Source organism: Brachycentrus maculatus, unplaced genomic scaffold, assembly GCF_059751285.1.
Source record: "Brachycentrus maculatus isolate JH-2025_06_01 unplaced genomic scaffold, ASM5975128v1 h1tg000393l, whole genome shotgun sequence".
NCBI classification, from domain to species: Eukaryota; Metazoa; Arthropoda; class Insecta; order Trichoptera; family Brachycentridae; genus Brachycentrus; species Brachycentrus maculatus.
Window position 1 is genome coordinate 442,020 of NW_028281142.1, and position 17,076 is coordinate 459,095.

A 17,076-nucleotide genomic window follows, 5' to 3' on the forward strand; every position below is an offset into this window, starting at 1 on the left:
TTTTTTTCAAAAACAACTGCCGGAATAAATTTTCATTCAAATAATGCCAATGATAATATTTCAGCTTATTAGAATATAAGAAAAATCAAAAGAAAACTTGATGATGAAAGGTTTCAGGTTTTTATTTTTATTTTCACGGTTTGTGGACTTTCGAAACTGAAATAAAAACCCATATTATACAACGTCACACTTTTTATATGTAGGTATTTCTTTTAAATCAAATTTAAAAACTCTATGCCAATTTGCTTCTTTGGTCTATGATTAAAGTAATGTTTTGGTGACATTTGACATTGTTATTTTTTGTATTTCTGCAAATTTTTAAACTGAGGTGATGTTTCTTGCAAGCTGTAAAGCTGTGTGATATAAATTAGTTAGTCTGTGGCTGTGTGATAACATAAATAACAGCTTAATTGAGAGATCAATATAAATCAAAATGAATCATTTGAATTTACTCGATATATTGAAATTTCCAATTGATAGAAATAAATTGTGCAGAGGGTGCCTCTTTCAAAATGATGATGTCCAATCGATATTTACGATCGGAAACGCACAAAATATAAAATTAAATGAAATGTTAATGAACGTTTCTAGTCTAAAGGTAAGCAAATACAACTTATATCACTAAATGTATCCAATTACGTATCCATTATTTTGATTGCTTTGTTTTTCTCTTTCAGATTTATCCAGATGATGACTTACCCGATAAACTATGTTCCCAATGCATCACACAAACCAGCGCAGCGTATTATTTTAAGCAGCAAGTTGAACTTTCAGATCAAATTTTAAGACATCACCAAAAAAATAGTTCTTCTTTTGATGTTGATAAAAACGTAAGTCTGTTATAAAATACATTTTAATGATTATATTATCATTTTTTATATAAAGGTAAATTACGACGAATGAACACAAGGCGATTGCGCTTGTTTTCATAGACAAGGCCAATTTAGAATAGAAATTCATAAAAATATAAATAACAATAAACCCATAATTAACAATATGACAATGACTAAAGCCTCCCCCCTATTGTCTATGTTCCCACTAATAAAAAAAAAATAAAAAAAAAAAAATAAGAAACAGCTACTACCCCCTCTTCAACCTTCAACGTCCCAAGGACCCAACTCTAAAATTTAGAATTAGCTTCACATACGGCGCTTGAAAATGATGCGGAATGCATTGAAACACGTGTCGCAGTAGATTTTAAGAAATAGTGGTATTTACTTAGTAAAACATTAATTAAAAATGGGAAATACTAATTTAGGGAATTTAAAAAAATCGTTATATTGAGGTTAAATAGTGGTATTTACTAAGTAAAACGTTAATTAAAAATGGGAAATACTAGTTTAGGGAATTTAAAATAATCATTGTATTGAGGTTTAACTTGATCTATTTTTTTTTCAGAATAAAAATCTACCCAATTCCTTGTACATAGCGAGTCAAAAAGTTTCAGATTTGATTTCCTCGCAATGTACCTCTAAAGGAAACGTTTCCGTATTATCTTTAAAGGGGCAATTATATGACCGTAATACGTTATCTCTTACAAAATGCCTGAGTAGTACTGTCGGAAATTTACTACAAATTGAACATCATAATACTCGGCCAGTAAATGATGGCAATCCAAAGGTATGTTCTTTATTCACATATTTCAGACGGGTATTTTTTACGCCTGCGGACTGCTGACCATGGGAGTTGATAATTCGCTCACTCCTTTCAACAACGATAAATATTAAAAATCATCAATTTTCAGTTTTGCATGTTTTCGGAATGCCCAGAAAATGTTCTTTATCCCAGCAAAAGCGGCATATTTTTAACTTAATATTTACCCGCTACAGTGTTGTTTTTCCATTTTGAAGAAAAGGTATTGTTTAATTGTTTTTTTTTTTAAATATACAAATTATTTTTCAATGCAGAAAATCTCTTCAGGTTTTACTTAAAAAGATCTGTTGCACAGTAAATAAGTGGCTTGATATTTATTTTTAATACATTTTATTATATTCTTAAACTTTAAAAACAGTCTCCTGAAAAAACAAGTTTTTTGATTTATGACGTTGTTGAAAGGAGTGAGCCAATTATGTACATACTATTATACCATCAAAATGTCAACCTGTTGTGCAATAAAAAGACTTGTATAAACATGCAGTTGTCAATCATTAGTATGTATAATGTGAATTTTTGACAGTTACACAATATAATTATTTAAACCAGGCAAAGAAAGGTATTAAGCCCCTTAAATATCCTCTCTTGAGTCAGTAAAATCCTAATGAAACAACTTCTTTGTGTGCTAAACCAGGTATATTTGTGAAAAATTATAAATGAAACACTGTTTTTTTTTACCACTTGAGTATTATTTTGTTATGACTAGTTTCGGAAGCTACAGATGCTTCAATCTACGGGTTTGATAATAAAATTAATTTAATAAAACGTTTGAATATAAAGTTTATATTTAAACCCGTAGACGGAAGCATCTGTAGCTTCCGAAACTAGTCGTAACAATATAATACTCAAGTAGTAAGAAAACAAGTGTTTTATTTATAATTTAATTATCTTACTACAAAGTGAATGCCAAAATAATAAATAACATACAGGTATTCATAGATTTGGCGTTTAATTTGTAGAACTTCATTTTAATTTATATGTTAAATGTCAAAATCAAACACTATTTTTTAGAGTCTACTAAATTGTATTTTATTGTTAAAAAATACTAAAAAATAAAACTGTAAATTATTACTGCACGTGTCACAACTATCAATTGTAGATACAAGTATCTACAATTGTATAGCTTTATAAGGACCATCAGTCCATTTAATCTTCACATTAGTTTGAAAATGCTATAACAAGTCAAAACAACTGTCACAAATTTAGTAGACTCAAAAGTAAAAATCAGTGTTTGATTTTAACATTTAATATATAAACTTACAATTTGTGTAAGAAGATTTTAACACACCCAATATATTGTTTACATTCAATTTTATTTCCAGATAATTAAATCTCTAACGGAACTTTTGTCAAAGGAAATTTACCATTGCAATACTTGCACAAAGATATTTCAAAGTGATACGAGTTTAAGAGAACACGAAACCGATTGCAATCAAGAACTGTCTCCAAAAAATGTTCACAGCCTTCAAAATCCCTTAAAAGTTGTTTGCGAAGCTAGCAACGAATCTTTTGATCTAGAGCAAGAAATATCGGACAAAAAAAATATCGAATCGTTATATAAGGATAATATTTTGGCGGATACGGCTGCGGAAACAATATCCGAATGTTCAACTTACAATTCTGAAAATGATAGTTTGATATCGGATTCTACCGGACCCAGAAAATCAAAACGGTTTCACGGTAAAAGGCCTCAAAAATCGTTTAAAAAGAACAAAAAAATTAAGACATTTATGTGCATATGTGATAAGTGCGGTGCCGAATTTCAAAGCCAAGAGTCATTGAAGGTATGTTGAAAATATAACACGAGGGTTGATTGATTTGCTTTATCCCTAACCTGGGTGGATGAGAAAATATTTAATGCCTACAACATATCCTCTTGAACTTGCCCTGCTTCCATGTACGCTCTATAAGTTCCTGGTAGAATAATTCCATCACTCCTTTCAACAACGTCATATATCAAAAATCGTCAATTTTCAGTTGTGCATGTTTTCAGAATGCCCAGAAACTGTACCATATCCCAGCAAAAGCGGCATATTTTCAACATAATATTTACCCGCTACTGGGCAGAAAGTGTTGTTTTTGCATTTTGAAGAAAAGGTATTGTTTAATTATTTTTTTAAATAAACTAAATATTTTTCAAATGGAGAAAAAACCTTCAGGTTTAACTTAAAAAGATCTGTTGCATAGTAAAAAGTTGAATAAGTGGCTTGATATTTAGTTTTAATACATTAAATAGATTTATATTATCCACTGACACTTCGTGATGGAATTGCATTTTTAATATATTATTAGATTAAAACCAATATTTTTAGCTTTTCCACTTTATTTTTATTTGACCAGCGACCGGGTTTCCTCGTTACAGACATCATCAGACTGGGTCGTTAGACGTCGTTACAGACATCATCACCAGTCTGATGATGTCTGTAACGACGAAACCCGGTCGCTGGTCAAATAAAAATAAAGTGGAAAAGCTAAAAATATTGGTTTTAATCTAATAATATATTTAATACATTTCATTATATTTTTAAACTTTAAAAACGATATGCTGAAAAATCAAGTTTTTTGATGTATGATGTTGTTGAAAGAGTGAGCGAATTGTCAAACCCCTGCCAACCATATCCCTATAACAGATGTTAAAAAATTATAATTGGGGCTTTATTTTAGTGAAGAGTTGCATTTATTATTTACCTTGCTTATTATGTTCAAGGTTTATAGATCAATTAGCGGATTTTGGTTACTTCTAGCTAAAAACACTTTCAAATTTATTTTGTGTTGAGAAAAAGAGGGATTTTAAATGGGTTTGAAAATGAATGATAATTAAAAAAGAGTTTAACCTTTTAACCGCGTTAACTTTGTTCCTAAGAGACGCCCGTGCGCGGCGGTATTTTGCCGTCGGTATTTTGCCGTTTTTTAAATGATTACTTTTATCATCTATTTAGTTAAGAAATGATTTATTTTCCTAAACAAAAACGTTCAATGGGATTCATTGTGCCTTTTTGGTACTCTATAATACAAAGTGTGTCACATTATTCTTGAAATATATCGTAATATAATCAAATAAGATCGTAACATAAATAAATCAAAGCGCGCATCGTGTGTCACTCTTACCCACTGGCGATCCGTAGCGTCGAGAGTGAGACAGATATAGGGCGTGATTATGGCGCGGAATAATTACCGACCGCAAGAAAAATCAGGGATCTGTTCTTTTATTTATCCTTGTGATGTTACAAATTATTAGTCAGATATTTCAAAAGATGTCATAAGGCCAAGGATTGACGTATTATTTTATCCAAAGTTCCACACTATGAAAAAATCCCTCTTAGTTGAACTGAGGTTCGAAACTTGGAGCAATGTAAAAATACAAACGCTTATGTCAGCCGCGTATGGGGCATGTTTTGTTAAAACACATACGGTTATGCGAGCCGCGTGGATCCGGTTAAAACTACTACCATTACTATCATCACGCCGTTTTTCGGCAGGGGTAGGCAGAAAGGATGGAAGGCCACACTCTTCTGTCCTGACATACACTTCTAGCCTCCTTCACATCCATACATCTAGTCATACATGCCCTCCGATTACGCAGACTTTTGACACCGCCAGATTTTAGGTTCTGATTGATCCGATAGCGCCAAGTCTTTTTCGATCGTCGTCGTTCTGTTTTCCCTCTCACATTCGCCACATATATTTTCTTAGTCATTCTCTCGTTATCCATTCGCTCCACATGTCCATACCACCTTAAAGAACTCTTCCTAATCTTTTCAATTATTCCTTGTTCAGCCTTACATTCCTTTATTATATCTTCGTTTTTTAATTCTGTCATACAATGATTTTCCACACAATAATGAATTTAAAAAAAAAAGAGTTTAAATGAATTTTTAAAAAATAGTTATGTTTATTGTAAGAAGATGTAAATATATATGAGGTTAAATTAAGTGTCAATATTAGTTTGTATCAAATGTAATATAAGGTAACTGAAGAAATAAAAAAATTTAAAAAATTTACATAAATATACATTCCAGGTCCATTTAGAGTTACACAGTAAGCAGGAAGAAACAAGATGCGTTTTTTGTCATATGATATTCGACACGCAAGCCTCGCTCTGTGAGCACGTGAAAATGCACGACCCATTCAAACCATACACGTGTCATTTTTGCTTTGCGTCTTTTAAAAAGGAGCAATCGCTACAGGTATGTTCCACTTCTTGCTTTTAGAAAATACATAAGTACATATCGCTCTCTCCTTTCAACAACATCATAAATCAAAAAACTTGATTTTTCAGGAGATCGTTTTTAAAGTTTAAAAATATAATACAATGTATTAAAAACAAATATCAAGCCACTTATTGAACTTTTTACTGCGCAATAGATTTTTTTAGGTAAAACTTGAATGTTTTTTCTCCATTTGAAAAATATTTAGTATTTTTAAATAAATAATTAAACAGTACCTTTTCTTCAAAATGCAAAAACAACACTTTCTGCCCTATAGCGGGTAAATATTAAGTTAAAAATATGCTGCTTTTGCTGGGATATAGTACATTTTCTGGGCATTCCGAAAACATGCACAACTGAAAATTGACGATTTTTGATATGTGACGTTGTTGAAAGGAGTGAGCCGCCGATTATCCCGACCACTAAGTATTTAAAATGCTTGATCAAGCCAAGTTTTCCTCTAATTTCCTCATATCTCCACAAACATACTCCTCGTAAATTTGTTTTACTGTTATTTCCTCACTCATTCGTTCCACATGCCCAAACCATCTCAACGCACCTTCCTTAGTTTGCTGGATAGTGCTCATCTCAGCCTTGCACCATTTCCTTAGTTTAAAATATGCCACTTTTGCTGGGATATAGTACATTTTCTGGGTATTTTGAAAACATGCACAACTGAAAATATGTCTCAAAATAAGTTTTTTTTAATTTAGTTCGGCGATGTGTGTTACATATCATGGGTATACTGTCAAAAAAGAAATCCCTGCTATTTAAAGTTCTTTACCTGAATAAAATACCTGCTAATAAACTTATAGTTGTATTTATTTTTAAAATCATATACATATCGTAGTCATACTGGAAAAAGTGACCAAGTGCATTTTTTACAAAAACGTGATTGTGTCGCACAGACAGCGTCTGTCCAACACACCGCTAGACTGTGTATAGGTATGGATGTGACTTCTCCGCTCCGTCGCTCTCGGGGTCGTAAATCCCGAATGTTATGAGCTGTAGGTCCGTGTAATCGATTCGTAGTCCAGTGGGTGTAGCGATGGTCAAGTCCCAGAAGATTCCGAATCGAAGTAGTAGCGCAGGTTTGGTGAGGATCAAAGTAAAACGCAGAGCTCGGTGTGAGTGGAATGCTTTATTCATAAAATGGCACAGATATTTATTCGTTTATATACAGCGCGGTCCGTCGAAATCGACCGAGCGACAGAAATCTTCTCCCCCTACCCTAACCTGCGCCAGGCCGGCCGCTCGCAACGTAAATATCACGTGATAACGTAAATACGACATAAAAAACGCCGCGCGTGCCGCGCCTAGCGCATTCAGGATTCGGTGGTCATGGAGAGAAGTTCTCGTAGTGCTCGCCCGATTTCCCCGCTCACAACGTAAATACGGTCTTACGTACCACGTATAAGACGCCGCGCGCGCCGCGCCTAGCGCATTCTATATTTGATTGTCGTTGCGAGAGGACGTCGGTGCGCTTGGTCGATTTCCCTATGACACGCTTACATATATTTAATTTAATACATAAACTTTACTCAATCCATAAATATGGTCCATTTTAGGGCTGTGTGCTCAGCTGGTCCGTTACAGTGATCATTGACTATTTGATATCTTACTGGCTTAATATTGCTCTGAAAAAATGCCCAAAGGATTTCAAACTTTTTAGTACAATATATTGACTTGTTTAAATTGACTAACTGCATTGATGTTTATTTTCTTGCCAAGCAAAAGTGACTTAAATGGCCCTCCTGAACATTTTACGTTTTGTTAGTTGGTCACTTTCTCCTGTACGACTACGATATATGATATTTCAAACTACTTAGTGTATTATGCCAGTTTATAGAACGTTGAAGAATTTATAATTTGCATCATTAAGTCAAAATTGCACATTTTCGAGTTAACGTTTTTTGCCAGTACATCCACGATATAAAAGCTTAAAGTAAATATAAAAAGGCTAAAATTAAACATAAAAATTACATAACTTCATCTTCAAACCCTCATCCGCACCCGATGGTGCATAGGGCACTGTATCATACAAATGCAGTGTTGTCTTGATTGTTAACCCAAGAAGGAAGGTAATCAGCCCTGCGCTTCAGGTAATATTTCCAGTTCAGGGTAATATTAAATAAGTATCCTTCCATCTTCCAACCCTTATCCGCACCCAATGGTGCATAGGGTACTGTATCGTATTGACGCAGTGTTATCTTGATCATTACTTACATGAAGGCAAGGTGATCACTCCTGCGCTTCAGGTACCAGTCCAGGGTAATATTAAATAAATATTTGTGGGTAAAATCACAAATATTTATTATCACCACCCTGGGAATCGAACCCGGGACCTCCAACACTGTAGCTAAACACGCTAACCATTACACCACGGAGGCGGAAATAAATATAAGAGTGTTAAATGTCTAATATTTATTTTCAACCGCCCCTGGAAATCGAACCCGGGACCTCCGGCACGGTAGCTAAAGATACTAACCATTACACCACGGAAAAAAATTAAAATAACAATCATGTTAGCAATAATTTTGCTGCACAAAGGCTTGGCTCTAGACGCAGTTGGTCGAGTTGGTAGGTGAAAAAAGAGCGATTGCTATCAATTGTGTGTGTAGCCTCCGCCATGTCACTTTTCGCTAACTCACTGTTGCCAACTCGACAGCTTGACAGGTCCGCTGTCCGTTTAGGGGCCTACACTAATCACCACACACATTTGTAATATCCACTATTCTACCCATACTTTATTTGTTGCAGACACATATAAGGATAAAGCATACTAAGGAAAAAGCCTTTTCCTGCAATTTGTGCCCAAAGAAATTTGTCGAAAAAAGGGCTTTGAATCGTCATAAGATTGCGCACAAAAAACAGCTGTGTTGCCATATATGCTCCATGAAATTTGGCTATAGGTATGCGTTAATAATTTATTATCATTTATTGTATCAAACACGTAGTAAGATTTAAGTGGCAATGGGCAGGACATGTTGCAAGACAAAACCCCACAAGACGGAGCCCTAAAATTGTAAGATAATTTTTTGACCTTGGGAAAATAAAATAGGTGTTAGAAGACCTCAAAAACGATGGTCCGACAACATAGCCGCTGTGGGGGGTAAAAACTGACTGCAACCAGCAATCGACGTAAAAAATGAAAGGATACAGAAGAGGCATATATTCAGCAGTGAAGGACAGAAGGCTAATGAAAATGGAGAAGATATTAAACAATTAATTCACCCTACGGCTGATATCGCTCACTCCTTTCAAGAACGTCATAAATAAAAAAATGTCAATTTTCAGTTGTGCATGTTTTCGGAATGCCCAGAAAATGAACTATATCCCAGCAAAAGAGGCATATTTTTAACCTAATATTTACCCGCTACAGGGCAGAAAATGTTGCTTTTGCATTTTTAAGAAAAGGTGTTGTATAATAATTTTTTTAAATAAACTAAATATTTTTCAAATTGAGAAAAAATCTTCAGGTTTTACCTAAAAAGATCTGTTGCACAGTAAAAAGTTCAATAAGTGGCTTGATATTTATTTTTGATACATTGTGTTATATTTTTAAACTTTAAAAACGTTCTCCTGAAAAATCAAGTTTTTTGATTTATGACGTTCTTGAAAGGAGTGAGCGATATATCAATATTATAGGTGTCTCAAGTTGAGATGAAGAATCAATCGTTTTTATACAAAACAAAGATGAATTCTGAGCATTCCAGGGCTTATGACCTGGCATTTTGCTGACTTAAGTGATCACTTAATGCGCTTGTGTTAAGTTCACAGTTCTGCCCATTATCAAACATCCATATTGCATTAATTTTTGGAACCTGTATACATGCAATGGTGTCAGAACCTTTCACATGTTGGTACCATGTGACCATCATATGCTGCTTTAAGTGATCACTTGACACGCGTTTATTGTTTTAGATTTGCCTTGACGGCCCACATACGGACACATTCACCGAACAATGGGAATGTAACTTGTACACAATGTCAACAAACCTTCAAGGGGGACTATCAACTGAAGAGGCATATGAGAATATCCCATTCAGGTATGTGTGTTCAAAATAAGGCTAAATCAATTCTAAAGGTTATGTCGCAATAGGTTTATAAGGCCAATTTTAAAGGTCATAATCAGTACAGGTCATAATCAGTACATATAAATTAAGTAGACATAGAATTCGTAAGTAAAAATAGAATTCAATCCAAAAACCTTGTTTAACTTTGGATGTTACAAAAAAAATAGGTTAAATCTGATCAAAACAAACTTGATCTTTAACGTATATCTGTTTCTCCAGGCGAGAGTCATAAGTGTCCGGACTGCGACAAGCGATTCCCGCACCTGTCCCGGCTCAAGAAGCATCTGCTGATGCACCAGGAGCCGGAGCAGCGCAAGTTCGGCTGCCAGCACTGCGGGCTGCGCTTCAACCACCTTCACCATCTGGACAACCACGAGCGGACGCACACGGGCGTCAAGCCCTTCCTGTGCACAGTTTGCGGGAAATGTAAGGATCACTTTCCGGGATGTGTGCGCCACATATACAGCACCATTGTGACAGCTTAACACATTGTTTGCGGGAAACGCTCAAAAGCGTATTTTGAATACAGTAGAGCCTCGATTATCTGATCCAAACTGGCCGCGGCAAGGTCAGATAAGCGAAAAGGTCGGATAACACGGAAAATGATAAAAACGACATTGAAAATGTGTTCATTTTATTTGCATATTGAAAACTTTTCAAATATCGCTCACTCCTTTCAAGAATGTCATAAACCAAAAATCGTAAATTTTCAGTTGTGCATGTTTTCGGAATGCCCAGAAAATGTACTATATCTCAGCATAAGGGGCATATTTTAAACTTAATATTTACCCGCTACATGGCAAAAAGTGTTGTTTTTGCATTTTGAAGAAAAGGTATTGTTTAATTATTTTTAAAATGTACCAAATATTTTTCAAATGGAGAAAAAACCTTCAGGTTTTACCTAAAAAGGGCTGTTGCACAGTAAAAACTTCAATCAGTGGTTTGATATTTATTTTTAATACATTGTATTATATTTTTAAACTTTAAAAATGTTCTCCTGAAAAATCAAGTTTTTTGATTTATGACGTTCTTGAAAGGAGTAAGCAATATGTACATGTAACATAACTGAAAGTAACAAACTAAATTACGGCAAAGTAATAGAACATGTTTTACATAAATCGTCCTCGGGGTGAAAATCTAGTCTGATAGAATAAATAAAAAATGTTTTAATTATTTTTTTTTTCAGGTTTTACTCAGTCCGTACACCTAACAATCCATCTCGGGAAACATGCAAATAGCCTTCCATTCAAGTGTGAGAAATGTGATCAATCGTTTTCCCGGAAATACAGTCTAGATCGGCATTGCAAAACGCATTTAGGTAAGTCTATGTTAACGCTACTTCCAAAATAGATGCGCAGTGCGGTTATCGTGTGTCCAACGTTTCGGCTTCATGTCACCGTGTAGAAAAATCGGAACCACGCTCATTTATCTATCAATTCTTTTCCTTCTTCTAGTCCACGATAAGTTCAATCCTGTTGAGGTTCCTGCCTCAAGTTTTTCTTCTTTCTTTTTCTCGGTCATCCTAACAACTCACCCCGCATGGATATTTTCAAACAACGTGCATAAATGATGCGTAATGCATCAAAACACGTGTCATAATAGATATTAATGCAATTAGGAAGGGTTTTTTTTATGCCTGTGGACCGCTGGCGACGGGAATTGATAATTATGTACATAAAGTTAAGACCTTAGCTTAGATTGGTACATAATATTCATATAAAAACATTATATATATAGTTCATTCATTTCTGACCTGGAAAGGAGGCCGCAGAAGGTAAAAATACCCTTCCCGTCCTTAAGCATCAATTGACTGATCGGGTAAAAATACTTATCCCGTCCTTAGGGCGTTTGTCCACTACACGGAATCACACGGAATGTTACCGTCCGGCACGTCAGTTAGCGTTTTAAAACGACGATTGGCTTGGATTGGCATGTGCTTTTTTCGGATCGGTGCTCTTGATCGGTGCGTGAACACGTTGCGCTTAAATTCGATCACGCTAAACTGTAGTAGTCACTTTAATTTTTCAAAACTGGACTGCCGGACGGCCAAATTCCGGGTAGTGTACAATCGCCCTTAGTGTGTTAAGAAATAGCGGTATTTACCAAGTTAAACTTTAATTGAAAATGGATAGATTTTACCACAAAGTGACTTGACAAATCAATTAATGAAAATATGCTTTTTTTCTTTCAGATAATCACACATGTGATGAATGTGGCAAAAACTATCCTGATAAATCCACTCTTCAAAATCATGAATGTAAGAATAAAAATACAGCATTTGGTCACGAGTTATCTGCAGCTGTGGACAGTGATATGTTTTCTTTGCCATGTGATAATGTAATAGTTACAAAAATTCAACCCAATTAGCGCGATGGTCACACCCGTCTATGACTGCCTGGTACAAAAGATTCAATCCAAAATTTCCCAGAACAAAGTACTGTAACTCCTTTTCTTTCCTGCATATTTCATTTTATACCATGCCCTTACCCTTTGAGTCCCATCTTCACACACACACACACACACACACACACACACACACACACACACATACACACACACACACACACACACGCACGCATACATGCGCCTGTTTTTCGAAGAGGGATTAGCCTCCTGCGATGTGGATTCCCAACTGTCAATCCATCTCTTTGGTGGTTTGCCCGGGAGTCGTGTACCTTGGGGTTGGCCGTGCTGTACAATGTGGGGGAGTCTGGATTGTTTCATTCTCCTCACATGCGCATACCATTGTCTCCTTCGTTGCCTTCCCCACCTAACGACATCTTCGATCTTGCATATTTCTCTCATCCTGGTGTTCCTATTTCTGTCTCGTCGACTCTTGCCAGATATGCCCCTTAGAGTCTTCATTTCTGACACTTTTCGCGCCTTTTTTTTACTGTGGTGTCCGCTCTGCATTGGATCCCATATGCCATAATGGGTCGCACACAACTTTTATATATAATTTTTTTTTTTCAACAACTTAATAGCACATTTATCATTATATAAAATTATTATATATAACCTAATTTTTTTTAAAAGATTATTGAAAAGTTAATATAGTATACAGTATAGTATACAGTACTGTACCTTTATTGCTATTCAAGTACTGAAATATTATATTGAAATGTAATAGTAGATCTAATGAGTTTACATAGATTTGTATGCGGAGCGTATGTTGAATATTAGGTGGCATAGGACAGAGTGCACAGCGCAACTTTATCTTCTTCAAACCCTTATCCGCACCCCAATGGTGCATAGGGCACTGCATCATATAAACGCAGTATTATCTTGATCTTTTAAAACATGAAGAAAAGGTGATCAACCCTCGTCTTCAGGCACCAGTCCAGGGTAATATGTATTGAATATGTAAATGTTAGAGTGAAAAATCACTTATATTTATTTGACCCCCCCTGGGAATCGAACCCGGGACCTCCAGAATGGTTGCCGAGCGTGCTGATCATTACGGAGACTATGTTTGTACTTATATGTCATAAAGTTCTCGGCTAATCCGAACATTTCCAAATCCGAACAAGCCACACTCCCGATTAGTTCGGATTTCCAGCGTTTCACTGTACATCTTTCTATGCAAAACTGTAATTGTAACTTTTGGGATGGAAGGAATGCCTTTGAAATAAAACACATTTAAATTTTTAAATATTTTTATTTGAAATATGGAAAAACATGTTCACTTGTTATATTACATATGCATGTACATTATAAAATGGTTTATAAAAAATATACAGATTTATTTTGCTTTCTGGAAATTTTTGATAAATTTTATAATATTTTTCACATATTTTTATTTATTAAGTTTGTACCATTTATGTGATACGTTTTTGGCACAACTACTTTATACCGCAGAAAAACAATGCCAATCCATTTAAGTCTTTTAAAAGTGAATCAAATTGGTTATTGAGATTTTCAGTCATATAAATATGTAGAGTAATGATAATTAACATAAATAAAAACTGTTTTTTATTATTATTACTATAATATATATTTTTTCATTAATAAAACATTTTTACACATCACTTATCCAACCAATTTATGACCAAAAAAAACGTAATTTAAAATAGTAGAAATAAAATAAGATAATTTAAAAAAAAGCATAATTTTATAAAAAGAAATTAAGTAATTACTTTTTATTTATTTCTGTCTTAATTACGCTTTGAGTAAATCTCTCAATTGGACGGGAATAAATAATAATATTACAAAATTATTTTATATTTTGGACGGAATATTGTAAGGACCTAATTCTAAATTTTTATACCAACAATAAAATGAACTCTTACGACTATACAAAATTATTAATAAAAAAATAGTTCTGATAATATTCATATTTCATTCTTTGTTCATAATATCTAGCTTATACAATATTACTTTAATATTCCTCGAATAAAAAAAAAACCAAACAAAAAATACTTAAAATGCAATAATAAAAGACCGCGCTCTGTCTCATAACTTATGCCCATTCTAATATTAACAAACCATCTTAACACATTGTTATCGGGCGGTTTTCTCATAAACCCCAACCCTAATTAGTCTACTAACACATTGTTTGCAAGAAACGATTAAAAGTGCCTTTTATATACTGTTAGTAGAGAACAGGAGGTGTTTATAAGTGTCCTATTTGCTTTCTTTTAGTAGAGCGTGAGAGACGCCAGAAAATATTGTACAAATTGAAAATTACGTTTGCGGTTACTTATGATTAGTATACTGAGGATCGGGCGGCAGACTGTCTGAATTTAATTTTGATCAGAGTTGATGAAAAAACCGTCTGCAAACATGTGTTAATAGGGTCATATACAAATCACAAGTAACCGCAAATCCAATACCGATCTGTGCAATGTTTATTGGTATCTCTCCCTCTAGAACCCTTTTAAGCATCTTCCGCTCTCTACCAACAGTACATAAAAGACATTTTAAAGCGTTTCCCGCAAATAATGTGTTAACAAAGCTGACAAAAAATAATGATGTGGAAAATGCTGAGTTTATCGGTCAGGTAGGTGCCACCATGTTTTATTTTTAACGTGTTAACCGGGCGGGACGCATAAATACGTCAAACGTAAACAGTATCGGGTCCGTACCCTACCTACCGTCCTACCCGTGTAGGACATATGAATGTCCTTGAAATGTATGTTTATTATATTATATATATATATATGGACGTATAATTTTCGAACAACAAAGGTATTAGTCATCCATACATGTCTCGACATGAATTTAAGACACAGAGTGAATCAGTATTCGCACCCGTTACAAGTTGCGTAATTGGACAGCGGACCGCCCGGTTAACAGGTTAAAGTGGATATGTCCATTTTACAATAGTGGCGTGGACTGAGCTGCTTTTGGACGGATCTATCTCTTCGCTTGAGCTTGGTTAGGGGAGTCCTCGAGACAAGCCACTCCCTAAAACTGTCCAAAATATCCCTATCAAAAAGAATGTACACATTTTAAACAAAGAATCGCCAAACAAAGAAATTTTATAACCTAATTCTTGAAATTACAAATGAGCCATGCCTTTTCTATTATATAACAAATATTAAAAGAAACAATAATATTAATAAACTTTAAGAATGCTATTATTTAAAAACTATATTTAACTTATAATATGTATGTATAGGATAAAATTCATAGTCAATGACTTAGTTTAAACTAAATGGAAATGTTTATGGAAGTGTTCGGTAACTTTATAACGGTGTACATCTATGTTATGTATGTATGTAAAAAAATATATTGTTTTTAATGGTTATATTTCGAGATATATATATTAATATGCACCAATGAATAACAGTGAAAGTGTTGGAACAACCATTTAGAACAAGACGACATATGGTATATTACGGCGACCGCAAAATTTTTGCCACAAAGCAACAAATCCACTCTTTGACAATGAAATCATTTGAATAATCGAACGATGAAATCACACGTGATAAACCCATTTATATGTGCAACATTTGTATATTTAAAAAATTAAATTATGTTTTAAAATAATACACTTTTGAGAGGAAATTCTGATTACAGTAAGGTTGTTGTAAATTGTGATATATTGATGTTTTTCTAACCCTTATCTACAACCAATGGTGCATTGGGCACTGCACCGTATATTAGCAGTGTTATCTTGATTGTTAAATACATGAAGAGCTGATCAGCCCTGCGCATCAGGTAATATTTATTCAATAATGTCACTGAAATATTACTTAAATTTATTTTGACCCCCCTGAGAATCAAATCTGTGACTTCCAGCACGGTAGCCAAATGCGCTGACCACTATACTATCGTGGCGGATATATATATATTGCGCAGTAGACTTCATTTTATATGCTAAAAATTATTTTAATAATTTCGTTCAAAACAGAGGTTAGAAGGGCAAAAATATATAATTTTTTTATGATGAATTCATTTTAAATTTACTATTATTTATTAGGTGTACGTAAATTGGAAATGCGCTCTTTATTATGTAGTTTTTCCATTGCTGGTTTCATTTTGATTTCATTTTATAATGATTTCATTTTATTATGGTTTCATTTCATTATGATTTCATTTCATTATGATTTCATTTCATTATGATTTCATTTCATTATGATTTCATTTCATTATGATTTCATTTCATTATGATTTCATTTCATTATGATTTCATTTCATTATGATTTCATTTCATTATGATTTCATTTCATTATGATTTCATTTCTTTATGATTTCATTTAATTATGACTGCCAATGTTATATTTTTGTCGATGATCACAAATATATATTCTGTTCCCATTTTCCATTGTAAAACTTACAAAAATAAACGTAAACATAACTTAACTATTGGCACAAATATATTTTGTGACTAGTAAAATAATTTTAGTAATAATTAAATGTAATTATTTTAGAAATAAAATATACAATTCGTACTATGATTATTTTATACCAAAAAAAATAAAATAAAATATTATATTAGTAACATTAAAGGTAGATAAAATTCATTTCATGAATCAGACAATTATATAATTAATATATATACAGGATTCTAACTTTTGTATTTTTTTTAATTATGCGGTTTTTTAAATGGATTATATTCAAAATATTTTGCTACCTCTTATTTTGTGATAAATTTATATAAATATATATATATATATATATATATATATATATAT

The 17,076-nt window shown here is 33.6% G+C and overlaps 1 protein-coding gene across 4 annotated transcripts; it reads left to right on the forward strand.

Moving 5' to 3' along the window:
• Positions 1–283: 283 nt before the first annotated feature.
• On the forward strand, positions 284–17,031 carry LOC148303006 (PR domain zinc finger protein 5-like). Of its 4 annotated transcripts, XM_088270709.1 has the most exons (10): positions 284–598; positions 678–830; positions 1,399–1,620; positions 2,976–3,437; positions 5,673–5,840; positions 8,622–8,773; positions 9,786–9,910; positions 10,157–10,363; positions 11,124–11,255; positions 12,129–17,031. In XM_088270709.1, the coding sequence occupies exons 1-10, from the start codon at positions 434–436 to the stop codon at positions 12,302–12,304; spliced, it is 1,962 nt and encodes a 653-aa protein (XP_088126835.1). In that variant the 5' UTR covers positions 284–433; the 3' UTR covers positions 12,305–17,031. The 4 variants fall into 4 exon arrangements, with proteins under 4 accessions (XP_088126835.1, XP_088126837.1, XP_088126838.1 ...); XM_088270711.1 differs by lacking the exon at positions 5,673–5,840; XM_088270712.1 differs by lacking the exon at positions 1,399–1,620.
• Positions 17,032–17,076: the final 45 nt, after the last annotated feature.

Coding starts and splice junctions, on each gene's coding strand:
- LOC148303006 (XM_088270709.1), top strand. CDS start 434: ATGAATCATTTGAATTTACTCGATATATTGAAATTTCCAATTGATAGA. Junction 1,621..2,975: donor TAAATGATGGCAATCCAAAG/GTATGTTCTTTA, acceptor TTTTATTTCCAG/ATAATTAAATCTCTAACGGA. Junction 10,364..11,123: donor GTGCACAGTTTGCGGGAAAT/GTAAGGATCACT, acceptor TTTTTTTTTCAG/GTTTTACTCAGTCCGTACAC.